Here is a 27,048-nt window from a genome sequence, read left to right on the forward strand (position 1 = left end):
TTTTAGGGGTTCCTGGGTGGCTCAGTTGGTTAAGTGTCTGCCTTTGGCTCAGGTCATGATCCCAGGGTCCTGGGGATCAAGCCCCATGCTCAGTGGGGAGCCTGCTTTTCCCTCTTCCTCTCCCTCCACAGCCTCTTGCTCATGTTCTCTCTCAAATAAATGAATAAAATATTTAAAGCTAAATGAAAGTATTTTGTAAATTTCTTGACTGTGTATGTTCAATTGAAAGGGGAAACACAAATCAAGGCACTGTGAAATAAGAGGGCAGATCTATTAGAATGGCTTGCGTAAGGTAAACAGACAATTACATACTACCCTGCTACAAAAGGGATAGGCAAGCGGTTCCTGCAGGGTACACAAGGACCCTCATTGGCGCCACTACTTCCATAAGACCCTCACAGACACTTCTGGGCTTATGCGGGAGGGGTGGGGTAGGAGGTCACAGCCACCTCTCTTCAGGGTTGCTAGTCTCCTCTGCCACCCTAGAAAGTGTACTTTGATAAGGATGATGCAGGGCTTGATCCCAGGGTCCTGGGATCTTGACCTGAACAGAAGGCAGAGGCTTTAACCCACTGAGCCACCCAGGTGCCCCCAAGGGATGTATTCTTACACGCCACACCATTCACAACTGGAGAGAGGCAAGAATAATTTTGTCTGGATTATACAGAGAAAGGTCTATACTGTTTCAAATTCACTGCATGAAATGCGATGCTAGTAATCCTGCATCTCATACTTTCAAATCCACACACTTCAAACTTGCATCAAATTTAACCACTATGTCCTGCTTGAAGCAAAATTGTACACAGAGGTGGGGGGGTCAGAGCTTAGGGAGTCAGGCTGAGCTGAGTTTCTTCCTGGGCTCCCATGAGACTGTGGGTACAATGCCTCACCTCTGTACGTCCATTTCCTTCTCCATAAAATGCGGAATTCATAATCTCAGGCTGTGGTGAGTGGGAATATCAACATCTGACAGCAGTGAAAGCTCAGAATCCCCACTCAGGCCCTGTATGGCTGTGTGGACACCCCCACCTCCAGTCACACTCCACAGCCCTTTACAACTGGTTGGCAGGAAGTGTCTCCCACCTGCCAACAGCCCCCCATGCTGCACTGTGACCTGGGCAGTTTCAGGCGGCACCCTGCGGAGCGACTTTGACAGGAGCGGCCTGTGGTACAGTGAGGGCGGGGCAGGGTGCCTCCTGGAGCGACCCCAGGGCAGGGAGGCGGTGGCCCCCAGCAAGGCTCGGGCACCTACCAGTCAGTTTGGTTTCTAATGCACGGGGCTCGGGCGCCTACCGGTCAGTTTCATTTCTGATGCATGGCATGAAATAAAGCTTTGCTTGATTTTCGCTTTGTGTCAGTCTCGTTCCTTTGATCACGGACCCTAACACTCTCTAAGTGCTCTGTTCCTCCTAGGAGACTCAAACACATCCTCCAGGGTAAGTGCATCTGAATTAAGTGCAAGACATCCAGGAGCTGGGTTCTCCTCCTGCCAGCCTCCTATCCCCATGTGCCCAGGATCTTTGCTCCAACACCCTCCTCCACAAGGCCCCCTACCTGAGTTGGCACCACGACTTGACACGAGGCAGACTACCAGCCTACTGTCCTCTGAACATATGCCAGACCCATTCCCAGCACTCCAGACCTGCCTGAGTCCAGTGGCCCTGGCACCATAGACTCAAAACTTGTGAAATCCAAGTGCTGATCTTCCGCGACCCCCCCCTCCCCACCAAAGTCCCCCCAGCTGCTGGTCCCCAGGTGCTCACTGAACTCTGGCCGGAGAGTCTTTCTTCCCTTTCACCTTCCCCTTTCTTTTCTTTCTTTTTGTTTTTAAGATTTTATTTATCTGACAGAGAGAGAGAGAGAGAGCCAGAAAGCACAAGCGGGGGACGGGGCGGGGGATGATGGTGATGGATGGCATAGGGAGAGGGAGAAGCAGGTTCCCCAACGAGCAGGAAGCCCGATGTAGGGTTCCATCCCAGGACCTCGCGATCACGACCCCACCGAAGGCAGACGCTGCGCCGACAGAGCCACCCAGGCGCCCCCGGAGTCTTTTCTGAGCTCTGTCTCCTGCTCTGTGAAGCAGACACAGCGGCAAGCGCGAAGACTCCCCGGCGGTCCCGGGCACCACGGGCTTTGACGGAGGTGAGGCCCAAAGGTGTCACATCTCTGCGGCCCGGGACACCAGCGCTCGGGACACCTGCGGCGCTCACTCTCACCCCGTCCCTACTCCTCTCTCCTCCGCCGGAAGAGCCTCTCACACTCTGACCTCTACGCAGGGGCGCTCTCTCTCCCGCGGGTGTGCCTCCGAGGGAGGAGACCGGCGCCGGAAGTCCCGCCTCCTCCGGCGCGGCTCACCGCAACGCTCCTGTCCCGGGCGGTCCTGGTCTACATCCGCTCGAGCTCCCAGCAGCGGCCTCCCCTGTCGCCTTGGCAACGAGCAAGCGGCCCAGCGAGGGGAGCTGGGAAGTGAGGTCCTGAAGTGACGCGGGGGCTAAGCTAATGGCGCCCGCTGAGGCGGCGGGACTTCCGGCGTTGCCCCCGAGCTTCTCCTCTTGCAGCTGTGGGTCGGGACGAGTATCCCGAGAGCTGCGCGGCGGGCCGACTTCCCTGAGAGGCCGCACCGCGGAGGACAGCGGCGGGGACCCCCGTCGCGCCCCTGCTCGCGCCGTGACTCCCGGGAATGACCCCCTCTTCCTGAGACTCGCTGTTGCCGCCTGCGGAGCGGGGCCGGAGAGTCTGGGCCTCCCACAGGCGGCTGCCTGGTCCCTGGGCACGTTTTAGACCTAGCTTCGGAGGTCCCACGGTCGGCGGGAGGTTCCTGCGCCCAAGGCGGGGTGGCAGGTACGGCTTGAACAGGCCGAAATTCGGCGTCGACCGCAGCCATGCTCCGCCCACAGCTTCAGACGGCGGAGGAGGCGCGGGTGAGTGGAAGGTGCCCCAGGCTTTGGCAACCCCGACCCCCACCCAGTGGGTCCGGCTTCTGAATGAGCTCAGGAGGAGCGGGGGAGGTTATGGCAGGTGAAGGGACAGCCTAGGCAAAGGCACAGGTGGAAGAGGGCCGGGGTCTCGGAGGTCCATGTGAGGTCTGGTCGGGGGAGGGTTGAAGCTAAGAGCAGGTCTGCGTGGGGAGGTCTTCAGTGCAGAGCGGGGGAAGGGGTGATGCCCTTAGCAATGAACCTTGAAGGAGTGGGGTTCGACTGGGGCAGGATGGGGTGGTGGTTGTTCTCAGTGGGGTCACTCTGGAGATGCCATGTGCAGAACGAGCATGTGGGGGATTCCATTGAGTTGCCAGTGGGGTAAACGGGTGAGATTGTGCTGGGGGTGTGGAGCTGTAACATGCAGTGGTACAAAGACTTATGTGCATATCAGGCAGCAGGGCAAACTAGAAGGTCTGGGACCACGTACTGGGACCTGAGAGGGAAGGGTGAGCGTAGGTTTGGTTGCCTCTGGGAGGTGATCTCTGGGGAACATGGAATTGGCTGACAGGAAGTGGGGTGGGACCTGTGTGTCTGGCTGTTACACAGATGGCATCTGTCTGGTCACCAGCCTGTTGTTGCTGTGGGCAGGATGCAGAATCCAACGTAACTGAGGAGAGGCAACAATGGAACTGGGAGCCCTGGCAATCCTCTGAGGTCAGGGTCTTAGGAGGAGGGAGGTAGAGGGTATGCCTTGCCTGCGAGTGGGGGTATAGGCCTCAAAGGGAGAGATGATGTACGTCAGTGAGACATGTGGCAGGGCCCTGAGACACTGATCAAGGGCCTGGATATGTTCCTCTGTCCATGTTTTGCTTGGCTTTTCTGCCCACTGTTGACTCCTAAGGCTCAGTTGAATCAATCATTACAGGGCTTGGTGACCTTTGAGGATGTGGCTGTCTATTTCTCCCGGGAGGAGTGGGGTCTCCTTAATCTGACCCAGAGGAACCTGTACCGTGATGTGATGCTAGAGAACTTTGCACTTATTGGCTCGCTGGGTAAGTCTCTCACACTCTTCCCTGGCAGACTGACCACCTCTTCCTTTTCCCCATAGGAAGGTGTGTTCATCCTAAAGCCCACCACAGAGGCTTCCCAGGTTCCCTGTGGTTGGTGCTGTCAGTACTGGTATTGGGCTGTGTGTTCTTCCTCCGCCTCCTTAGCACCTTGTTAGCAGCCTCAACGGCTGTTAGTCTCCTGAAGTAGGGCTTGGGTGCAGGTATTTACAGTTTGCCCAACCAGCTCCGCTCAACCCTGCCTCTCTCTCTGACTCTGCTGAAGTCATGGCCCCTCTGTGCTCTGGGTGTTGATTTCCTTCAGAGGAGATTTTTTTATAGGACCTTGCCTGGGCCAAACTTCAGCCATGAATTCGAATGAGTAGATCAATTTGGGGAGTATTACCATCTTAATATCTTTCAATTCATGAACATGACATATCTTTCCATTTATTTAGTCTTTAACTTTTTTCAACAGTGTTTTGTAGTTTTCAGCATATAAGCCTAACTTTATTCCTAGGTATTTTATTCCTTTTGATGTAAGTTTAAGTGGAACTGTTTTCTTAATTTTATTTTAGATTGTTCAGTGCTAGAATATAGAAATACAGATTTTTATATACTCATTTTGTGTCCTGTAGCCTTGCTAAGCTCATTTATTAGTGCTAATAGTTTTTTAAGTCATATTTCATTTTTAAAATTATTACTTACATATAATTTATTATTTGTTCAGGGGTACAGGTCTGTGATTCATCATTCTTATACAATACACAGTGCTCACTGCAATATAAACCCTCCCCAGTGTCCATCATCCAGCCACTCCATACCTCCCACCCTCCTCCACTCCAGCAACCCTCAGTTTGTTTCCTGAGATTAAGAGTCTCTTACAGTTTCTCTCCCTTTCTGGTTTCTTCTTGTTTCATTTTTTCCTCTCTTCCCCTAAGTCCCAATAGTTCCTTTTTGCCCTTGCTTCCCTTGCCTCCGGCAATGTATCTAGAAAGAAGTTTCTGCGGCTGAGGTCAAAGAGGTTGCTGCCTATGTTTTCCTTAAGGATTTTAATGGATTCCTGTCTCACTTTTAGGTCTTTCATCCATTTCGAGTCTGTTTTTGTTATGGTATAAGGATATGGTCCAGTTTCATTCTTCTACATGTGGCTGTCCAGTTTTCCCAACACCATTTGTTGAAGAGACTGTCTTTTTTCCATTGGACATTTATTCCTGCTTTGTTGAAGATTGGTTGACCAGAGAGTTGAGGGTCCATTTCTGGGTTCTCTATTCTGTTCCATTGATCTATGTGTCTGTTTTTGTGCCAGTATCATACTGTCTTGATGATTGTAGCTTTGTAATAGAGCTTGAAGTCTGGAATTGTGATACCACTAGTTTTGGTTTTCATTTTCCCAAAATTCCTCTGGCTATTTGGGGTCTTTTCTTGTTCCATACAGAAATAGCACATTTTAGCATTATTTGTTCCATTTCTTTGAAAAAAGTTGATGGTATTTTGATAGGGATTGCATTGAAAGTATAGATCATTCTAGGTAGCATAGACATTTTAACAATATTTGTTCTTCCAATCCATGAGGATAGAATGTTTTTTCCATTTCTTTGTGTCTTCCTTAATTTCTTTCCTGAGTATTCTGTAGTTTTCTGAGTACAGATTCTTTGTGTCTTTGGTTGGATTTATTCCTAGATCTCTTATCGGTTTTGGTGCCGTTGTCAATGGGATTGACGCCTTCATTTCTCTTTTTTCTGTCTCATTGTTGGTGTATAGAAATGTAACTGATTTCTGTGTGTTGATTTTATTTTTTTTAAAGATTTTATTTATTTATTTGACAGACAGAGATCACAAGTAGGCAGAGAGGCAGGCAGAGAGAGAGAGTGGGAAGCAGGCTCCCCGCTGAGCAGAGACCCTGACTTGGGGCTCGATCCCAGGACCCTGGGATCATGACCTGAGCTGAAAGCAGAGGCTTTAACCCACTGAGCCACCCAGGCACCCCTGTGAATTGATTTTATGTCCTGCCACTTTATTGAATTTCTGTATGAGTCTATCAGTTTTGGGGTGGAGTCTCTTGGGTTTTCTACATGAATTATATCATCTGCAAAGAGTGAGAATTTGAATTCTTCTTTGCCAGTTCAGATGCCTTTTCTTTTTGTTGTCTGGCTGCTGAGGCTAGGACTTCTAGTACTATGTTGAACAGCAGTGGTGAGAGTTGACATCCCTGCCATATACTTGACCTTAGGGGGAAAGCTCTGTTTTTCCCCATTGATAATGAAATTTGCTGTGGGTTTTTCATAGATGGCTTTTATGATGAGGTATTTACATTCTATCTCTACATTGTGAACAGTTTTTAATCAAGAAAGAATGATGTAGGGCGCCTGGGTGGCTCAGTGGTTTAAGCCGCTGCCTTCGGCTCAGGTCATGATCTCAGGGTCCTGGGATCGAGTCCCACATCGGGCTCTCTGCTCGGCGGGAAGCCTGCTTCCCTCTCACTCTCTCTGCCTGCCTCTCTGCCTACTTGTGATCTCTCTCTGTCAAATAAATAAATAAAATCTTTAATAAAAAAAAAAAAAAAAAAGAAAGAATGATGTATTTTGTTTTGTTTTGTTTTTTAAGATTTTATTTATTTATTTGACAGAGAGAGATCACAAGTAGGCAGAGAGGCAGGCAGAGTGAGAGGGGGAAGCAGGCTCCCCTCTGAGCAAAGAGCCTGATGTGGGGCTCGATCCCAGGACCCTGGGATCATGACCCGAGGCGAAGGCAGAAGCTTTAACCCACTGAGCCACCCAGGCGCCCCAGGATGATGTACTTTGTTAAATGCTTTTTCTGCACCTGTTGAGAGTACCACATGGTCCTTGTGCTTTCTTTTATTAATGTATTGTATCACATTGATTGATTTGCGGATGTTGAACCAACCTTACAGCCCAGGAATAAGTCCTACTTGGTCGTGGTGAATAATCCTTTGAATGTACTGTTGGATCCTACTGGCTAGTATTTTGGTGAGAATTTTTGTATCCATTTTAATGAGGAATATTGGTGTATAATTCTCTTTTTTGGTGGGGTCATTGTCTGGTTTTGGGGCCAAAGTAATGCTGGCCTTATAAAATGAGTTTGGAAATTTTCCTTCCATTTCTATTTTTTGGAACAGTTTCGGAAGAATAGGTATGGAAGAATAGGTATTAATTCTTCTTTATTTTATTTTTTAAAAAGATTTTATTTTTTTATTTGACAGAAAGAGAGAGAGATCACAAATAGGCAGAGAGACAGGCAGAGAGACAAGGAGAAGCAGGCTCCCCACCTAGCAGAGAGCCCAATGCAGGGGTCAATCCCAGGACCCCGAGATCATGACTTGAGCCGAAGGCAGAGGCTTAACCCACTGAGCCACCCAGGCGCTCCTAATTCTTATTTAAATGTTTGGTAGAATTCCGCTGGAAAGCCCATTTGCCCTGGGCTCTTGTTTTTTGGGAGCTTTTTGATTATTGCTTCAATTTCCTTGTTGGTTATGGGTCTTTTCAGGTTTTCTATTTCTTCCTGGTTTAGTTTTGGTAGTTCATACGCCTCTAGGAATGCATCCATTTCTTCCAGATTATCTAATTTGTTGGCCTGTAGTTACTCATAATATCTTATTATAGTTGTTTGTATTTCTTTGGTGTTGGTTGTGATCTCTCCTCTTTCATTCATGATTTTGTTTATTTGGGTCCTTTCTCTTTTCTTTTAGATAAATGTGGCCAGGGGGTTATCAATCTTATTAATTCTTTCAAAGAATCAGCTCCTAGTTTATTGATCTGTTCTTTTATTTATTTATTTTTTTAGAAGATTTTATTTATTTATTTGACAGATGGAGATCACAGAGAAGCAGGCAGAGAGACAGGAGGAAGCAGGCTCCCGGCTGAGCAGAGAGCCAGATTCTGGGCTCGATCCCAGGACCCTGGGATCATGACCTGAGCCAAAGGCAGAGGCTTTAACCCACTGAGCCACCCAGGTGCCCCATCACTGATCTGTTCTGCTGTTCTTTTGGTTTCTGTTTCTCTGGTTTCTGCTCTGATACTTATTATTTCTCTTCTCCTGCTGTGTTTAGGCTTTATTTGCTGTTCTTTCTCTAGCTCCTTTAGGTGTTGGGTTAGGTTGTGTATTTGAGACCTTTTCTTGTTTCTAGAGAAAGGCTTCTATCGCTATATACTTCTCTCTTAGGACCACCTTTGCTGCATCCCAAAGATTTTGAACAGTTGTGTGTGTGGTTTTTTTTAAGATTTTATTTATTTATTTGACAGACAGAGATCACAAGTAGGCAGAGAGGTAGGCAGAGAGAGAGAGAGAGGAGGAAGCAGGCTCCCTGCCGAGCAGAGGGTTGGATGTGGGGCTCGATCCCAGGACCCTGGGATCATGACCTGAGCCCAAGGCAGAGGCTTTAACCCACTGAGTCACCCAGGTGCCCCGAACAGTTATGTTTTCGTTTTCATTTGTTTCTTTGAATTTTTACAATTCTTCCTGAATTGGGGCACCTGGGTGGCTCAGTGGGTTAAAGCCTCTGCCTTCGGCTCAGGTCATGATTCCAGGGTCCTGGGATTGAGCCCCGCATCGGGCCCTCTGCTCGGCAGGGAGCCTGCTTCCTCCTCTCTCTCTCTCTCTCTCTGCCTGCCTCTCTGCCTACTTGTGATCTGTCTGTCAAATAAATAAATGAAATCTTGAAAAAAAAAATTCTTCCTGAATTTACTGACCCATTCATTCCTTAATAGGATGCTTTTTAGCCTCCATGTATTTGAGTTCTTTTCAATTTTCCTCTTGTGATTGAGCTTGAGTTTCAAAGCACTGTAGTCCAAAAATACGCAGTGAATGATCCCAGTCTTTTGGTACCAGTTGAGACCTGGTTTGTGACCCAGGGTGTGATATGTTCTCAAGAATGTTCCTTGTGGGGGTGCCTGGGTGGCTCAATGGGTTAAGCCTCTGCCTTCAGCTCAGGTCATGATCTCAGGATCCTGGGATTGAGCCGCATATCGGGCTCTATGCTCAGCAGGGAGCCTGCTTCCCTCTCTCTCTCTCTGCCTGCCTCTCTGCCTATTTTTGATCTCTCTCTGTCAAATAAATTAAAAAATCTTTTTTTTTTTTAAAGAATGTACCATGTGCACTAGACTAGAATGTGTATTCTGTAGCTTTGGTATGGATAGTTCTAATAGTTTTGTTTTGTTTTATGGATTCCTTGATATTTTCCATATATATGACATTATGTCATCTGCAAATGTAGATATTTTTATTTCTTCCTTTCCTTAACTGACCTGGTTAGAATCTCCAGTACTTACTGAATAGAACGGGTGAGAGTAGACATTCTTGTCTTCTTCCCAACCCGACGAGAAGAGCATTTAGTCTTTCACTAGTAAGTACGATATTAGCTGTTGTTTTTGCAGCTGCCCTTAACAGGTGAGGAAGTTCCCTTCTTTTCTTAGTTTGTTGAGTGCATTAATCATGAAAGATCATTAGATTTTTGTCTAGTGCTTTCCCATATCTTGGAAATGGTCATGTGATTTTTCATCCTCTATTCTGTTAACATGGTATATTACAGTAATTGGTTTTCATATGTTCAACCTTGTGTTACAAGGATAAATTCGACTCTGTCATAGCTTATAACTCTTTTATGTATTTCTGGATTTTGTTTACTAGTATTTTGTTGAGTTCTGCATCTATATTCGTAAGAGTTATCAGTGCATAGTTTTCTCATAATGTCTTTATTTGGATTGAACATGAGGGTAATTTTGGCCTCAATGAATGAGTTGGGAAACATTACCTTTTCTTCTGTTTTCTGGAAGTGTGTGTGAAATGTTTATGCTAATTCCTGTTTTTTTTTTTTCTTTTTTAATATTTTATTTAGTAGGCAGAGAGGCAAGCTGAGAAAGAGGGGGAAGCAGGCTCCCCACTGAGCAGAGAGCCCGACATGGGGCTTGATCCCAGGACCCTGAGATCATGATCTGGGCCAAAGGCAGAGGCTTAACCCACTCAGGTTAAGCCCCTCTGCTAATTCTTATTTCAGTGTAATATTCATCAGTGAAGCCCTCTGGGCCTAACCTTTATTTTTACCCTTGTCGGGGAAGTTTTTTGTTGTTGTTTAACTATAACTAGACTTTCTATTTCTTCTTGAGTCAGTCTTGGTAGTTTGTGTCTTTTTTAGGAATTTGCCCATTTTATCTAACTTACCTAATTTGTGGTCATATAATACAGTTGTTCATAGTATTTCCTTACAATTGTTTCTATTTTGTAATGTTGTTAGTGATGTCTCCTTTTCCATTCTTGTTTTTAATAAATTGAGTCTTCTATGTTTTCTTGTCAATCTAGGTAGCAGTTTTTCAATTTCATTGCTCTTTTCAAAGATCCTTGTTTTGGTCTTACTGATTCTCTTTTTCTAATCTCTATTTCATTTATCTCTGCTCATTATCATTTCCTTCCTTCTGGTAGCTTTGAGTTTAGTCACTTTTCTTTTTCCTGTTTCTTGAAGGCCTAAAGTTAGGCTGTTGGTTTGAGATCTTTTTAAATATGGGTGCTGTGACGTAGTAAGAAATACATATTTTGTCTTTGTCTCCAATTTCTAGCATAGCTCCTAAAAAACTTGGAATCTCTGAAGTGATAAGAGTGTCTTTTGTGTCCTTACAGAATGACTGGTGGCTGGGAGCTCCTAGATAGCTTCAGGATAGGTGGTGGCCATCCAAAAGACCAGGGCATGATAGTAAGGTTGGATTTTGAGCTACCCTCCGTCCCCATCCTAGCCTCCACCTCTGGCCTCTGCGGAGAGTAGAGGGGATGCAGACTGAACCAGTCACCAGGGGCCAATGATTTAACTAATGATACATCATCATGAAATCTCTATAGAAACTCCTAAATAACAGAGTTCAGAGAGCTTCTGGGTCCTGGGAAAATGGTGCCACTGGAGGGCACGGATGCCCCTTACCCTCTGCTTCCTCACCCCCACTCCCACCCATCTTCACCCCTGGCATACTTTGCCCTTTGAATTTCTTCCATTGGGCTATTCCCGAGTTGTGTACTTTATAGTAATAATCTGGTGATACTAAGTAAACTCCTTTCTTGAGTTCTGTGAGCCATTATAGCAAATTATTGAACTTGAGAAGGGATTAATATATTTGTGGGAGTCCCTGATTTATAGCCAGTTAGTCATAAAAATGGGAGTCTTGGACTTCCAACTGTTGTCTGAAGTGTGGGCAGTCTTGGGAGACTGAACCCTTAACCTGTGGGATCTGACACTGATTCCAGGTAGTTAGTATCGGAATTTAATTGAATCCTTGGACACAACGTTGGTGTCTGTGGGTTAGAGATGTGGCGTGTAACACCCCCCCTACATCTTACCCACATTTGGTGTCAGAGGTGTTATGAGTAGGGGTGGCTGGGTGGCTTAGTCACTTAAGCGTCTGTCTTTGGCTCAGGTCATGATCCTGGGGTCCTGGAATTGAGCCCCACATCAGGTTCTCTGATCAGCATGGAGTCTGCTTCTCCCTCTCCCTCTCCCGCTGCTTCTGCTCTCTCTCTCAAATAAATAAACAAAATCTTAAAAAAAGAAGAAGAATCAGAAGAAGTGCTATGAGTAAAAGACCATGGAGGTGTTTATAGCTCTGAACTGCTATGCCCCATTACTTTTGGTATGTTGTGTTTTCATTTTCATTCATCTCAAAGTGCTTTGTAGCTTTCTTTTTTTTTTTTTTTAAAGATTTTATTTATTTGATAGAGATCACAAGTAGGCAGAGAGGCAGGCAGAGAGAGAGACGGGGGAAACAGACTCCCTGCTGAGCAGAGAGCCCGATGCAGGGCTCGATCTCCCTGAGATCATGACCTAAGTCGAAGGCAGAGGCTCTAACCCACTGAGCCACCCAGGCACCCACTTTGTAGCTTTCTTTGTGGTTATTTAGGAGTGTTTTATTTAAATTCCATAAATTTGTGAGTTTCCCAAATTCTTTCTGTTGATTTCAATTTTAATTCCTTTGTGGTCAGAGAACATAACTCTGTGTGATTTCAGTCCTCTGAAATCTGTTGAGACCTGTTTTATGTCCTAGCAAATGGTGCGTTCTGGAGAATGTTTCATGTTTGTATGAGAACATGAGAATACATATTCTGCTTTTGTTATGTGGTAGGCTCTATAGATGTCTGTTAACTTTAGCTGATTTCTGGTGTTATTCAGGTGCTATTTGCTTGTTTTCTGCCTAGTGGTTCTGTCCATTATTGAAAGTTAGAAGTTGAAATCTTCAACTATTATTATTTGTCTATTTTTTTACTTCATTTATGTCAGTTTACCTTCAGTGTGAGGTTCTTTCAAAATAAATTGTGGTAAAACACAACATGGAGTCTACCTGCTTAGCAAATTTTCCAATGTGCCGAGGAGGTTTGTTTTCTAATACTCCATTTCTTTCATGGTTGGCATGATGACATGAGCTTCCTGTGGGGGTGGGGTGATGTTCCTTGGCTTGGGCTGGCCTCTTACTACCTTTCTCCCTCGTAGGATTTGCACCTTCAAGGTCCCATGTGGTTGCCCAACTGGAAAGTGAAGAAGAGCTCTGGGTGCCCAACATGGTGGACTTGACTCTAGGCAAGAGAGCAGAGTCCAGGAGGGGTCCTGTTCCTGGTGAGTAGGGCTGGGTGATGCCTTGGTTTCAGCACAGCATGCTGGGTATCAGTGTGCACCAGCGTTTTGGTGCTGAGGCCAGTGACCAAACACTATTTCCACCTTTCCTCTCCCTTTTGGACACACTGTGTGATCTTGCTATCCCTACTATGACTCTCAGGACCTAGATGACCCACCTCCCTGGCCTCTGTGCCAGTTTAGAGCTGTCCACTGGTGACTTGAGATGTGTACATACCCTTAAAGAATACTTGAATACCAGCTGCTCTGTTACCGTTGCCTTTTCATTGGAGCAATCACATCCCCTTCACAGTGCTCCCTGTCACCAGCAGCTGAGGCCCTGCTTGAAGCCATTGAAAGGAGTGACTTGGAGATCCCACCTCTTTTCCCTGCACTGCTCCCATCTTGTGTCTTCGTCCCTACTGAGCTCTTTCCGGTGGAGCCCTGTTCTGCTGGGGCAGCCCTTTCTCACCCAGACTCTTCCTAGCAACCTCCTGACAACTCTGTGGACTCCTTTTTGGTGTGTCTGACATGCGTTTTTTGTTTTGTTTTGTTTTGTTTTGTTTTTAAAGATTTCGGGGCACCTGGGTGGCTCAGTGGGTTAAAGCCTCAGCCTTCTGCTCAGGTCGTGATCTGCTCGGTGGGGAGCCTGCTTCCCCCCCCCCCCCCCCCCCGCCACCGCCTGCCTCTCTGCCTACTTGTGATCTCTGTCTGTCAAATAAATAAATAAAATATTTAAAAAAAATCAAGATTTCATTTATTTATTTGACAGAGATCACAAGTAGGCAGAGAGGCAGGCAGAGAGGGGGAAGGGAAGCAGGCTCCCTGCTGAGCAGGGAGCCCGATGTGGGGCTCGATCCCAGGACCCTGGGATCATGACCTGAGCCGAAAGCAGAGGCTTTAACCCCGTGAGCCACCCAGGCGCCCCAGGACATGCATTTTTGATGAAGGTGCCTCTTCCCTCGGATCCAATGCTCAGTAACTGGCTTTTCTCTGTTTTAGGTCGTCTGTGTAGACTGGAGGACGAGGAAGCCTCTCCAGAGCAGATGAAGAGCTACAGAGTCTGCCTATCGGAGAAGCCCTTTCTATGTGAGGAGTCTGGGAACGATGTCCCAGCCACCGTGGTCCTCCTCCAGCGCCAGGCCACCCACAGCAAGGAGAAGCTACACAAGAGCACCAAGCCTGGGGAGGCCTTCCATGTCAGCTTCAGTTGCCAGAAGCACCAGGGACTCCATACCACACAAAAGGCCTTCAAGTGCAGTGTCTGTGGGAAAGCCTTCCTGAAGGCGTTTGCACTCCTCGACCATCTGATAACTCACCCCAAAGAGAGACCCTTTAGATGCCTGAAAGGTGGAAATACCCCCAAGGAGAAATCCACCCATGTTAATTACCAAAAAATTCACACTGCACAAACATCCCATGTGTGTAATGAGTGTGGAAAGGTTTTCAGTTATCCATCTAAACTGAGGAAGCACCAGAAGGTTCACACAGGCATAAAACCTTTCAAGTGTGATGAATGTGGCAAAACTTTCAACCGCAAAGATGCACTTGTTCTGCACCAGAGAATTCACACTGGAGAAAGGCCTTATGAGTGCAGCGAATGTGGGAAAACCTTCAGCGTTCTGTCTACTCTCATTCGGCACCGGAAAGTTCACATTGGAGAAAGGCCCTATGAGTGCAGGGAATGTGGGAAGTTCTTTAAATACAACCACAGCTTCATTCTTCACCAGAGAGTTCATACTGGAGAAAGGCCTTATGAGTGCAAGCAATGTGGGAAAACTTACGTGACGCGCTCTGGCCTGTATCAGCACTGGAAAGTTCACACTGGAGAACGGCCCTATGAGTGCAGCCTGTGTGGGAAGACCTTCACCACGAGGTCCTACCGCAATCGGCATCAGCAGTTCCACACTGAAGAGAGATCCTATGAATGCACAGAATGTGGGAAGGCCTTCAAACATAGTTCTACTCTCTTTCAGCACAAGAAAGTCCACACTGGAGAAAGGCCATAAGAAGACAGGGCATATTGGAAAGCCTGTAGCCGGGGCTGGGCACCTTGTTCAACATGAAAGGCCCTCCCTCCGGAAAGGAGAGTGAGGAGAGTAGCCATTTGAAAGCTAAATCTGGCATACCCCAACATGTGCCGTGGTGTGGCAGGTGTGTAGGAAGCTTTCAGAAGCTAGATTGCACTCTGACCTGCCGAGGCTGTTGGCAGTGCAAAGTCACCGCTGGTTTCTGTGACCATCTGGTTCTGAAAAACAAAACACAGCCATCCCACCTCCACCACCTGGCAGGAGCCCAAGTGTGCATCAGTCATGTCAATGTGCTCTGAACAGCAGACCTCCCTAGTCCCCACTCTGTCGAGGAAAGAATCATGAGTGGTGGACCCCACAATGGGCCTCCTTGCCCCCTCAACTGGGTATGTCTGTGACCAGTCGCTGGTCAAGAGTAGCTGAGCTGTGTCTACAGGGGGCTTCCAGAGAAGATTAATCATTTCCATGGATACAGGGGACACTCTACATGGTTCCTGTCGTGGATTCATCCACCCCTGGACCTGCCTGTCTCACGCTCCCTGGAATGTGTTAGGTAATGAAAGCTTTACTGTTTACACCATGTTTAGTATTTGGGGTTCTGAAAAACAAAACACAACAAAACATATTTAATATTGGGGGTTCTAATCACTGTGTATGGAGGGGCTGAGAATAGAACTGGGCTCATGAAGAGAGGGAATGGCTTCTGTGGGGAGAGGTCCCTGACTTTTGTTGCCTTACTGGGGATAGCAGGATGTTCACCTCATGGCCATACCCTGGTCCTAAAATGAAGACCATGCAGTCCTGGGATGTGGCCAGTGCTCCTGGCATCTGTGCATACCATGGCCTTCATTGTTTTTGCTGCCAAGGGAGAGAAGTGATATCCTCTGTTTTGTGGAGTCTTTTGCTTTTAAAATTTTGGGAAACTAATTTCCCAAAAGGTCAATAAAATGTCAGTTCAGCAAAACTTGTGTGTTGTAGATTTCTAGATGTGTCCCTGTTCCAAAAACTGTGCTTCCTGTGAAGAAGAGAATGTTAACTTAGAGCATGTTTAGAGAGAGAACTGTGACCTTACACTTGATAGGCTTTGAGCCACAGTGCTCAGCCAGTACCATGTGTTGGGGTTTGAAACCACTGCTGCTTTCTGTAACTGGAGTGATTCTTCTCCCTGATCCCCAACTCTTGCCACTGATGGGAGACGTGATGACCACGCAGGGTAGAAACGCAGTCAGGCTTGAAAAGTCCAGGAACTTGGGGCACCTGGGTGGCTCGGCTACGTGTCTGACTGTGTATGGTGCTTATTTAGACATATCATACAAATGGAGCCACACAGTATGTTTTTCAGTGGATGGCGTTTACTTAGCATAATATATTTGAGGTCATCCATGCTGTAAAACATGTCAGGACTTCATTCCATCTTATGGCCAAATAATATTTACCATGGTTTTTTCGTTTGTCAGTTGATTGGGCCTTGTCTGTCTTGTTTTGTTTCCACTTTTCGGGTGTTAGAAAATACGTTGCGATGAACATTCAAGTACAAGGTGATGTATAAGTATGTTTTCATTTCTTTTGGGTAGATAAATAGAAATGGGATTGCCAACCTGTTTTCCAAATTGGCAGCACCTTTATATAGCTCCACAGCAGTGTATGAGCATTTCAATTTTTCTACTTCCTTATCAATACTTGTTGTCTCTTTTCCCATAGATAGCCTAGGGGGTGTGAAGTGGTTTTGATTTGCATTTCTGTAATGACCAGTGGTGTTGAGCAACTTTTCATGTGCTTACTGGCAGTGTGTGTGTGTGTGTGTGTGTGTGTGTGTGTGCTTACTGGCAGTGTGTGTGTGTGTGTGTGTGTGTGCTTACTGGCAGTGTGTGTGTGTGTGTGTGTGTGTGTGTGTGTGTGTGTGTGTGTATAGCAGAGGCCTGGCATCTGGCCAAAGGTTCAGGCATCAAAGAGAAGAGAGAAACTGACACCAATTTGGAGAGAAAATGTAGCAGAATTGGAGGAGTGGCAAAGTGGGGAAAGGCTGAGAAGACAGTGGAGAGTGTCCCTCTCGGGGAAGGTCACAGGCAAAGGTCCAAGCGCAGGGAACTACTGTTGGATGGAGCTCGGAAAACTATCATGAGTGAGGGCAGAGTGCGCAGTGTCAGTATACAGACTGCATCCCTGCTGATTGAGTGAGCTGAAAGTGTTGGAACTACTGAGCCCTGCAAAGGCTGGTATCAGCTCCAAGGTCAGAGTCATGAGACCTTTGCCTGGAGTGTTCTGGCATCTCTGGCAAACATCTTCCTTCCCCAAGAGACTGGTGTATTGAGCCCCAGTGGGAGACCAGGCCAGTTCCAGACCAGTGGGAGACCAGGCCTGTTCCAGGAAAACACAAAATTCTTTACCCATGAGCTGGGGGCCATTTAATGCGATCTTTACCCATGAGCTGGGGGCCATTTAATGCGATCTAACCAGCCATCCACACGACGTACAAAGGATTGAGCTGTGATGACTAGTGTCTGTCCTACCCCATTTGCTTAGAAGGCTTGATTCTCACATGGCTTAGCTGGCCTTTTACTCTGATCCCGCATGAGTCCTCCATGTTGGTAAAAGACAATTATTACATCTAGAAAGGCAGGCCTGAGCAGGGTGGGGGATTCCCCAAACATCTCATTATGCTAGGGAGTACTTGAGTGGCCCTGCTGTAATCTTTTTTTTTTTAAGATTTTTTTTATTCATTTATTCGGCAGAGAGAGATCACAAGTAGGCAGAGAGGCAGGCAGAGAGAGAGAGAGGGAAGCAGGCTCCCTGCTGAGCAGAGAGCCTGATGTGGGGCTCGATCCCAGGACCCTGAGATCGTGACCCAAGCCGAAGGCAGCGGCTTAACCCACTGAGCCACCCAGGCGCCCCCCTGCTGTAATCTTTGATGACTGCAAGCCTGTCTTGGGTTCTAATGTGGGTATCACTCCTCATCCCCTCTGGGCTTTTGGGAAAAGTCACCCTGAGAAGAGGTACTATCCATACTACCATGCAGTATGGATAGACAGTGCACCCCGGAGCCTCTCATGTCAGAAAACTCTTTCTTATCCAAAGTCTGCCTAGGGGAACATATATAGTCCACCCACAGGTTTTGGTAAACTGCTTTTATTTATTTATTTTTTTAAAGATTTATTTATTTGACAGATAGAGATTACAAGTAGGCAGAGAGGCAGGCAGAGAGAGAGAGAGGAGGAAGCAGGCTCCCAGCCAAGCAGAGAGCCCGATGCGGGGCTCGATCCCAGGACCATGGGATCATGACCTGAGCGAAGGCAGAGGCTTTAACCCGCTGAGCCACCCAGGCGCCCCGAAACTGCTTTTATATTGTACAAAATGTTTGTGTTTTTTTTTTTTTAAGATTTTATTTATTTGACAGACAGAGATCACAAGTAGGCAGAGAGGCAGGCAGAGAGATAGAGAGGAGGAAGCAGACTCCCCACTGAGCAGAAAGCCTGATGTGGGGCTCAATCCCAAGACCGTGGGATCATGACCTGAGCCGAAGGCAGGGTCTTTAACCCACTGAGCCACCCAGGCGCCCCTAAAAAGTTTTTTGAAATGGCTTCTAACATAAAATCAAAAGCCACATAAAAATCTGAATATCTGGCTCTTCCCAGAAAGGTAAGAGATGTGGGAGACCCATATTAACTCCACTGTGTTGTCTCCCCACCCCTTAAAAAGGATAAACTTCCTTGGTAGCTACCAGAGGTGGAGTAATGAATGACATGGCTAGGCCATTCTCTGAAAACTCTGGCTACTCACATAAACCATTTTCCAGACCATGAGCTCTATCCTCTTGATATGAGGTTCCTGTGTGGTGACAGTCACAAGGTGAACAGCTTAAGGAAAATAAGGAATTCTTAACATTTGTTTGGATTTCCATTATGGGTAATACACAGGTCTGCAGGTCTTGAGAATTTCTTCACTCTTATCTCACTTGGCCATAGTTATCTGGAAAGTTTTTTTTTTTTTCTTTTTTAAATATTTTAAGTAATCTGTACATCCAACATGGGGCTCAAACTCACAACCTCAAGATCAAGAGTTGCATGTTCTACCAACTGAGCCAGCCAGGCACCTCAATCTGGAATTTTTGATATACCTTTAGAACAGCCAAGTTCCCTCTAGTTTACCAGTCTGCTCCAAACCCGGTGTTTCCTACTAACAATGGCTTCCAAATGGCCTCTGTAGATCTCAGATTAAGTTATACTTGCCTCACCCTGCAGAGCCACAGCTGATGGAGAACAGTGGTGCTCCTTTGTCCCCAGTGACAGTGCTGTAATTTACTAGTCTCCCCAACGCACACCCATCGTTTCTCTGTCTACATACAGAATCCACTGGGCCTCCCAGGGTCCTATCTCCTTTATGGAACCAGAAGACAGCTTCTCCTCAGATGGGAAAACCCAGACATCTCTCTAGGAACTAGGGACCTGCCTCCTAATCCAACAGACTATTCTAATGTTGCAGACTAGCATCCTCTTTCAGGGTGAGCTCTGGGCCTTCTGGTAACTCTGAAACATAGGCCACTATGTTCACTTTATGAACCCTTCAGTTTTTTTTCCTAGTCCTTCACGTGCACTGCAAAGTGGGCCAAAACAGAATGGAGAGCAACTTCCTATGTGCCTTCTACACCATGAGGCAGATGGTGCTGTGTGCCCTGTCTTAGCCATCCCTCACTCTACCCACTTTTTTCAACCTACTCCACCAAACCCCCCAAGAATAAAGGTGATGCGAGATGTACCTGAATGGCTTAGTTGGTTAAGCATCTGCCTTCAGCTCAGGTCATGATCCTAGGGCCCTGGGATCCAGCCCTACGTTAGGCTCTCTATTCACTGGGGAGCCTGTTTCTCCCTCTTCCTCTGTCTGCCGCACCCCCTGCTTGTGCTCTGTCAAATAAATAAATAAAATCTAAAATAAATAAAGGTGACTTGATCAGGGCATCTGGATAGCTCATATAATTAAGCACTCTTGATTTCAGCTCAGGTCATGACCTCAGGGTTGTGATTTTGACCCTGAGTCGGGCTCTACACTGGGCATGGAACCTGCTTAGGATTCTCTCTCCCTCTGCCCCTTCCATCCCTCTCTTTAAAAAAAAAAAAAAAAAAAAAAGACATGTTACTAAGATCTTTATTATCATGCAGAATAGAGAAGACCAAGATAAGCGGTTCCAGGGGAGGGTGATGTGTGGGCTCATTGGACACATAATTGGGGTTACATGTAGACATGACAATATCCATGAGGAATGTGCATCTTTCTGAGTAAGCCCAAACTGGACATCCCTCGAGGCACTTGACCAGCATGGGGTTAGTTCAGTTCCTAACCATTTCAGAGGCAATGGGAATGAATCCATTCCAGTGGGCCCAAGACAATCCTGTTTCCCTCCAGGAAAGGGGAAGGGAAGCACAGGGAGCTGTTTTCTTCCTGCATATGTAGATGACTGCTGCAAATATTTGGATCCAGGCAGGCTGGAAAGGGGTTTATGCTCCAGAGGTGAGAGAGCTCAGTCCTGGGCTGCTCAGAAAGGGCAGAGTACCTTCTGAAGTCTTCTCCATACTAGTCGTACATCCAGGTAACTTCTCTGTGGGTATTCTGCTGCATGAAGTTTGACTTGGCTGAAGATCGTCTCAGAAGGACCATCTCCATAAGGTTCCTTTCAGGTATGAATCCTTTTATGCTGAGCAAGATTGCAGGGGTGGCTGAAGATTTTCCCACAGTGGCCACATTCATAAGTTCTTTCTCTGGTGTGAACTGCCTGGTGTCGAACAAGTGTAGATCTTTCACTAAAGGCTTTCCCACATTGGCTGCATTCATAGGGCCTTTCTTGTGTGTGAACTCTCTGGTGACGAACCAGGTGAGAGTTATTGCTGAAGGCTCTCCCACATTCACTGCATTCATAAGGCCTTTTTCCAGTGTGAACTCTCCAGTGATAAATGAGGCTGGACTTTCGGCTAAAGAATTTCCCACATTCACTGCACTCGTAAGGCCTTTCTCCACTGTGAACTTTCTGATGTTTAATGAGAATGGAGTTCTGGCTAAAGAATTTCCCGCATTCACTGCACTCATAAGGCCTTTCTCTTGTGTGAACTCTCCAATGCTCAATGAGACTAGAACTGTGAGCAAAGGCTTTCCCACATTCACTGCACTCATAAGGCCTTTCCCCAGTGTGAATTCTCCAGTGCTGAATCAGGCTGGAGCTGCGGCTGAAGGCCTGTCTACATTCACTGCATTCGTAAGGCCTTTGCCCAGTATGTACTTTCTGGTGCTGAATGAAGGTGGAACTATTGCTGAAGGCTTTCCCACATTCGGTGCACTCAAAAGGCCGTTCTCCATTGTGAACTTTCTGATGTTGAAGGAGGTAGGACCTTTGGCTAAAGTCTTTACCACATTCACTGCACTCAAAAGGCCGTTCTCCAGTGTGAACGTTCTGGTGCTGAGAAAGGTTGGAGTTATTGTTAAAAGCTCTTTCACACTCACTGCACTCATAAGGCCTTTCTCCAGTGTGAACTCTCCAGTGCTGAATGAGGGCAGAGCTGTGGCTGAAGGCTTTACCACATTGATTGCACTCATAAGGTCTCACTTGAGTGTGAACTTTCTGGTGCCGAAGGAAATTGGAGCTTTGGCTGAAGGCTCTTCCACATTTGCTGTACTCAAAAGGCCTTTCTCCAGTGTGAATTCTCTGGTGATGAACAGGTGTGAGTTTGTGGTGGAAGGTTTTCCCAGAATCACCACACTCACAATATTTTACTCCAGTGTGAAATTTCTGGTGTTTCCTCAGTTTAGAAGGGTGACTGAAGGTCTTCCCACATGCTTTACACACATGACATGTTTCCTGATTATGACATTTTTGGTGATTAACAAGGGTTGATTTTCCTAAGGAATTTCCAACTGTTAGGCATCTAAGTGGTGTCTCTTTAGAGTGAGTTCTCAGGTGGTTGAGGAGAGTGGAGGTCTTCCAAAAGGCTTTTCCACAGTTGCTGCACTTAAAGAACTTCTGTGTGGTATGGACTTCTGTGAGCTGCTCAAGATTAGAGCTGTGTGGAAAGGTCTCCCTGCACTCTGTGCTCCTTTGTGGCTTCCTGCTGCTGTCAGTGGTTGAGAAGAGGTCATGGCTCTCCAAGGCATCCTTACCACCTTCTCCACAAGTGAAGGGCTTCCCCACAGGTGAAGACAGGTGAACCGTAAGATTTTCCACATGTGAGTCCTTATCCTTGTCCCATCTGAAGGGCTTTTCTCCACTGAGCTCCTTTTGGTGCTGGTGAAGGTTTGCACTGAACAAAAATTCTCTTCCACATGTTCCACATGTATAGAGGGTCTCCTCAGGATATGTTCTTTGATGTTCATCCAGGTGCAAAATGTCTTTCAAGAATGGGCCACACATATCACAGGTGTCAGCCTTCTGGGTAGAAGGATTTGCACTGGGGATCCTGACCTGTGACATCCCTTCACAGTAGTATTCTGCTTGGAATGGGCCCCTTCATCTTCCACTCCATGCCAACAACCTGAAAGCAGAGAATTTTCTGGCAAACTGAGTGTTCCACTTGGTGGAAAGGGTAACTTCATTAGAACTATGTGGCTGAGATATACAGGAATGGGTCCAAGGGATGTTGACAGGCCAAGGGCCCAGAATAAGAGTGAAAAGCCTACTGTGCAAGACAGGACCTAACCAAGCCACAGAATAAAGGAGGCCTTACTAAAGCCAAGGACAAATGACGTGTGTGTGTGCACGTGCGCGCCTGCATGTGCGCCTGTGCCAGTAAGCCCATGAAAAGTTGCTCAACATCATTGGTCATTAAAGAAATGCAAATCAGGGGCACCTGGGTGGCTCAGTGGGTTAAGCTGCTGCCTTTGGCTCGGGTCATGATCTCGGGGTCCTGGGATCGAGTCCCGCATCGGGCTCTCTGCTCAGCAGGGAGCCTGCTTCCCTCTCTCTCTCTCCCTGCCTCTCTATCTATCTGTGATCTCTCTCTGTCAAATAAATAAATAAAATCTTTAAAAAAAAAAAAAAAGGAAATGCAAATCAAAACCACTTCACACTCCCTAGGCTATCTATGGGAAAACAGACAACAACAAGGAAGTAGATAAATTGGAATGATAAGGAAGTAGAAAAGTTGGAATGCTCATACACTGCTGTGGAGCTATATAAAGGTGCTGCCAATTTGGAAAACAGGTTGGCAATCCCATTTCTATTTATCCAAAAGAAATGAAAACATACTTATGCAAAACCTTGTACTTGAATGTTTATAGCAACATTTTTCTTAACACCCGAAAAGTGGAAACAAAACAAATGCCCAACCAACTGAGGAGCCAATAAACAAACCGTGGTACAGCTCCATAGCAGAATGTTATTTGGCCGTAAGATGGAATGAAGTCCTGACATGTTTTATAGCATGGATGACCTCAAATATATTATGCTAAGTGAACGCCATTCACAGAAAAACATACTGTGTGACTCCATTTGTATGAAATGTCTAAATAAGCAAACATACAGTCATAAAGTATGTTAGCAGTTGCTTAAGGCTGAGAGAGAAGGGCTGAAGGAGGATGCGGAAGGAATGTTAATGGGCACATTTTCTCTTTAGGTGATAAAAATATTCTAAAATTAGTTTATGGTGGTATTTATACAACTGAAAATACACTAAAAATCCACTGAGCTGTACACTTCAAAGTATGAACTGTATGGTATATCTCAATGAAATTTTTTTTTTAAAAGTCTCATGAGGGAAGGAAAAGAATCTAGGTGTCCCCCACAATAGATCACCCAGCCAGGATGGGTCAAGCTTAGTTGGATCCATCAGGCAGACGACAGGTGGCTGATCCCCAACCTTTGCTCCTACAGGGGCCCTGAGCAAGAGCTATTGGGACTATTCGTGAGGCTGTTGAGAGAGAGACGTCGAGAATGCACACAGCCCAGTCCCAGCACTCACAAGATCTGTAATAGGAAACCTGCAAAGAACCAGTGCCTTAGGTCCAGCTATGGGGTGAACAGAAATCTTTCTGTGAGAAGAAGGCAAAAGGGCAGAAGCTGGTCACCATGCTGGGCCGGGCAGAAAGGCCTTACCAAGTGAGGTCATAAGCTCAAAGTTCTCCAGCATCACACTGTGGTACAGGTGCCTCTGGCTTACATTAAGAATCCCCCACTCCTCCCTGGAGAAGTACACGGCCACATCTTCAAAGGTCACTGGGCTCTGCAATGACGGGACACCTAAGCCAAGACACCAACGGATGGGCTGAAAAACAAACAAAATAGTTAAAAGGACTCATCCAGGCCCTTGACCTATGACTCAGAGTGCTGCCACACCTACTACTGGCACATCCTCTTCTTGTGACCCCCTTGGTCCTCTTCCCCTCACACCTGCAGCTCCTCCTCCTCAGTCCCCCACCTTGGAGGAGATGAGAGGCCCCGACACCACTGGTGTCCCTCTCTCCTTGTAGTCCCACTGGGCACTGTATCCAGGCCAACCCAGTCCAGAGAACACAAGCCAGGTGGGCAGACAGATGCTGTCTGAGTGCTGGGCTGGCCAGGAACCCCTCCCCACTCCCCACGCTAAACAAGCTCTCTTGTGTTGTGTCTCTTGTCTCTCCAGATCACACTTCCCAAGTATAACAAAATTCAGACTCTCTTTTCTCCCTTAAGCCTCTAGTACCAGGGCCCTGGGCACACTGGTTCATATTCCCTTACCTTGTACATGTCACTCTTTGGACTACACCATCATCATATCTAGCCCCCCCAACCCCGTCCACACCACAGGCATCTCCCTGAATCACTATATCCCACTATGCACACAGCACACCCAACAAAGGCAACCAGGATCCAACACTGAACCTGGCCTGCCTAGATCTCCAAAAAACACGACTTCCAGAAACAGCCATCACTTCTAGTTAATGCCTCCCCTCCTAGCCCTGTTACTTCAGCCTTCAGTTCCCCAGAATGATGAGTAGATCTTAAACACCACTGCTCTCTTCCGCCTCTATCCTTGTCCCCTCATGCTATCCCTTCACCTGTCAAAGCTGTTCTCACTCTTCCTAGTAGACAAATCCCAGACCTACTGTCCCCTACCCCTGGCTTAGGGACTCTTAGGTTATACTGACCTTTTCTGCCCCTGATTATTCTCCAGCCAGACACCCCCTACCCACCCTCAGACCCCAAGGAGGGTGGCCACAAAAACCTGGAGAGCTGTAGAGAGGTAAACCAGTCCTGCCTCAGGCCCCACTGTCATCCTACCTCTGTTACTTTCATGCTTCATGTCTCGTCTCTCATCAGAGGCCTGGTAACCATTCTGGTCAACCCACAGCCACACGCCATGTCCACACACAAGTCTTCATCCGTTGGATGTCTCCAGCCTGAACTTGATATAAAGCATACTTGATACCTTAATTTGGAAGTCTGTCAGATACCTCAAATACAATATGGCCCAAACCCAACTCTTTATTTTCCCTCTGATATCTACTCACTCTAACTTCCACATCTATCCATCTGGGTCAACCCTCATATCTCACTGCGTCACATCAGGAAATCTAGTCCACCCTACTTAAAAAGTTCAAGAGCCAACAATTTCTCCTACTTCCACCTTTGGCCAAAAGCACATACACCTCAGCAGTCACTCAATAGAAGACTCAGTGGTCGTCCTACCTCCAACCCCACCTTCACTGCCCCCTGACCAAATCTGTTCTCCAGTCAGCACCCAGAGATAGCTTATTAAAACCTGAGTCAGGGGATCTGGGTGGCTCAGTGGTTGAGTGTCTGCCTTCGGTTCAGGTCATGATCCCAGGGTCGTGGAATCGGGCCCCTTGTCGGGCTCCCTGTTTGGCAGGAAGCCTGCCTCTCCCACTTTCCCTGCTTGTGTTCCCTCTTTCACTGTCTCTCTGTCAAATAAATAAATAAAATCTAAAAAAAAAAAAAAACACCCAAAAATCCGAGTCAGAACACCTCCCTTCTCTGCTCTAAACTTTCCACACTCCCACCACACTCTATAAAAGAGACTTAGCTCCTCAGTTTGCCATTCCAGGCCAATACCTGTCCTCCTGCTCTTTATGTCCACCAGACAAAATACAGACCTGCAGTTCTCTGAACATTTGCATCCTATACTCACCTCCAAGAAATTTGCACATCCTGGTCCCTGTGCCTGGGACACCCTTCCAGACCTTATCCCATAGGATTCCAGAAATGTGAATGTCAGGGGAGGTCATCAAGAGGATGTGACTGCCAGTTGACCCATGCATGAGCTGGACCTGGACAATCGAGGCTTGTCATCACCTCCGGTCCTTGGAATGTGTATTCTTCCCCCCTCCCAGAAATTCCCTCAGGGACATAGCCTTGAGATTGTGATGTGGTCCTGAAACCATCTGGGTGGTATCCGTGACCAAACCAAGTTAAGGTCTCTGTATCAACTTAAGATTCAGTGGGCTGATGTGGAGGTCTACTCTTCTTGTGGCTGTCCAAGGCAAGCTTGCTGTGTACCTGCCCTTGCTTATTTAACCTGCAGCCTACTAATCTGGAGTGACCTACCTCTTTCTTCACTCTCTCCCTGCCCTCTACCTACAGGCTTGGTGTCAGATTACAGCAGGGAACCTCTGGAGGAGGTTGCCGACTAACAGTGAACCCCTCCATATAACTTCTGGCCTGGATTTCGGATGCTAGGGGAAGTGACTCTCTGGCCTCCAGACTCAAGTGTAGGTGAAGAGTCCAGGACACCACTCTTCCCCATACAGGGGCTACAGGATCAGGACTGGGATCCCAGCGGGTGAGAGGCTGGGGCACCCTCCACTCACCTGCCCCGGGTCCATCCGCGACGCTGTTGTCCTGGTCAGTCTGTGGTTTGGGCGGAACGGTGCGAGGCAGTGACAGGGAAGCAATGAGGGCTCATCCAAAGCCTCAACCCCCCACTGTCCGGGGTGACCGCAGGCTGACGGTGGCACTAAGGGCCTTAGTCTTCCCCAGCATAGCATGCGCCCAGGGACCTGGGAGCTGCATCCCGGGACCGTGGACGAAGGCGAAGTGTGGGGGTCGTTACCTCCGTTCTGCATCCGGGGAAACCAAGGCTCAGGAAGGAGGAGCCGTTAGCGGAGGAGGAATAGTGCGTGCAGTGGTGTGGTGGCAGTCCTGGCACTACCCTACCCTCATCTCTGGTCCCAGGAGCCACCTGCCAAGCACCCCACCAACCGCGAATTGAGGAATGCAGTGGCGACAACGAAAGTCCCGCCCCATCCTCAGCTGCTCACGCAGAAACGCCCAGACCCTGAGCAAGCAGGGGCTCGAGGGCCGCAGCCCGCTACGACTCTAGGTCCCGGAGCCAGTCGCCGGGCCGCTGCGTCGTTGCCGAGGTAATCGGGACCCACGCCCGGCGCGTCCCTGCATCCGCGACGCGAACTACATTACCCAGAAAGCCCCTCACCGAGCGTTCGCTCCGTGTATCCCGGTGAGCGCGCGGGAGAGGGGCGTT

At 47.4% G+C, this 27,048-nt stretch overlaps 2 protein-coding genes across 3 annotated transcripts; one reads left to right on the forward strand and one right to left on the reverse strand.

Annotated features, from left to right (window-relative positions):
- The first annotated feature begins 2,378 nt into the window (after nucleotides 1-2,378).
- Nucleotides 2,379-26,217, forward strand: ZNF584 (zinc finger protein 584). Of its 2 annotated transcripts, XR_006816178.1 has the most exons (5): nucleotides 2,379-2,921; nucleotides 3,844-3,970; nucleotides 12,447-12,569; nucleotides 13,569-15,149; nucleotides 26,151-26,217. XR_006816178.1 is itself a non-coding variant. In XM_045987428.1 (4 exons), the coding sequence occupies exons 1-4, from the start codon at nucleotides 2,883-2,885 to the stop codon at nucleotides 14,573-14,575; spliced, it is 1,296 nt and encodes a 431-aa protein (XP_045843384.1). In that variant the 5' UTR covers nucleotides 2,379-2,882; the 3' UTR covers nucleotides 14,576-15,549. The 2 variants fall into 2 exon arrangements, 1 of the variants encoding a protein (XP_045843384.1); XM_045987428.1 differs by lacking the exon at nucleotides 26,151-26,217 and having other exon boundaries at nucleotides 13,569-15,549.
- ZNF132 (zinc finger protein 132) lies at nucleotides 19,740-26,998 on the reverse strand. Its single transcript, XM_045987396.1, is given in 4 exon segments — nucleotides 19,740-22,046; nucleotides 22,049-22,107; nucleotides 23,667-23,835; nucleotides 26,378-26,998. Coding segments are annotated over 4 exon segments (2,268 nt in total). The 5' UTR covers nucleotides 26,633-26,998; the 3' UTR covers nucleotides 19,740-20,261.
- Between the last annotated feature and the right edge of the window lie 50 nt (nucleotides 26,999-27,048).

The sequence above is a fragment of the Meles meles genome, chromosome 19 (genome assembly GCF_922984935.1).
Source record: "Meles meles chromosome 19, mMelMel3.1 paternal haplotype, whole genome shotgun sequence".
Classification (NCBI taxonomy): domain Eukaryota; kingdom Metazoa; phylum Chordata; class Mammalia; order Carnivora; family Mustelidae; genus Meles; species Meles meles.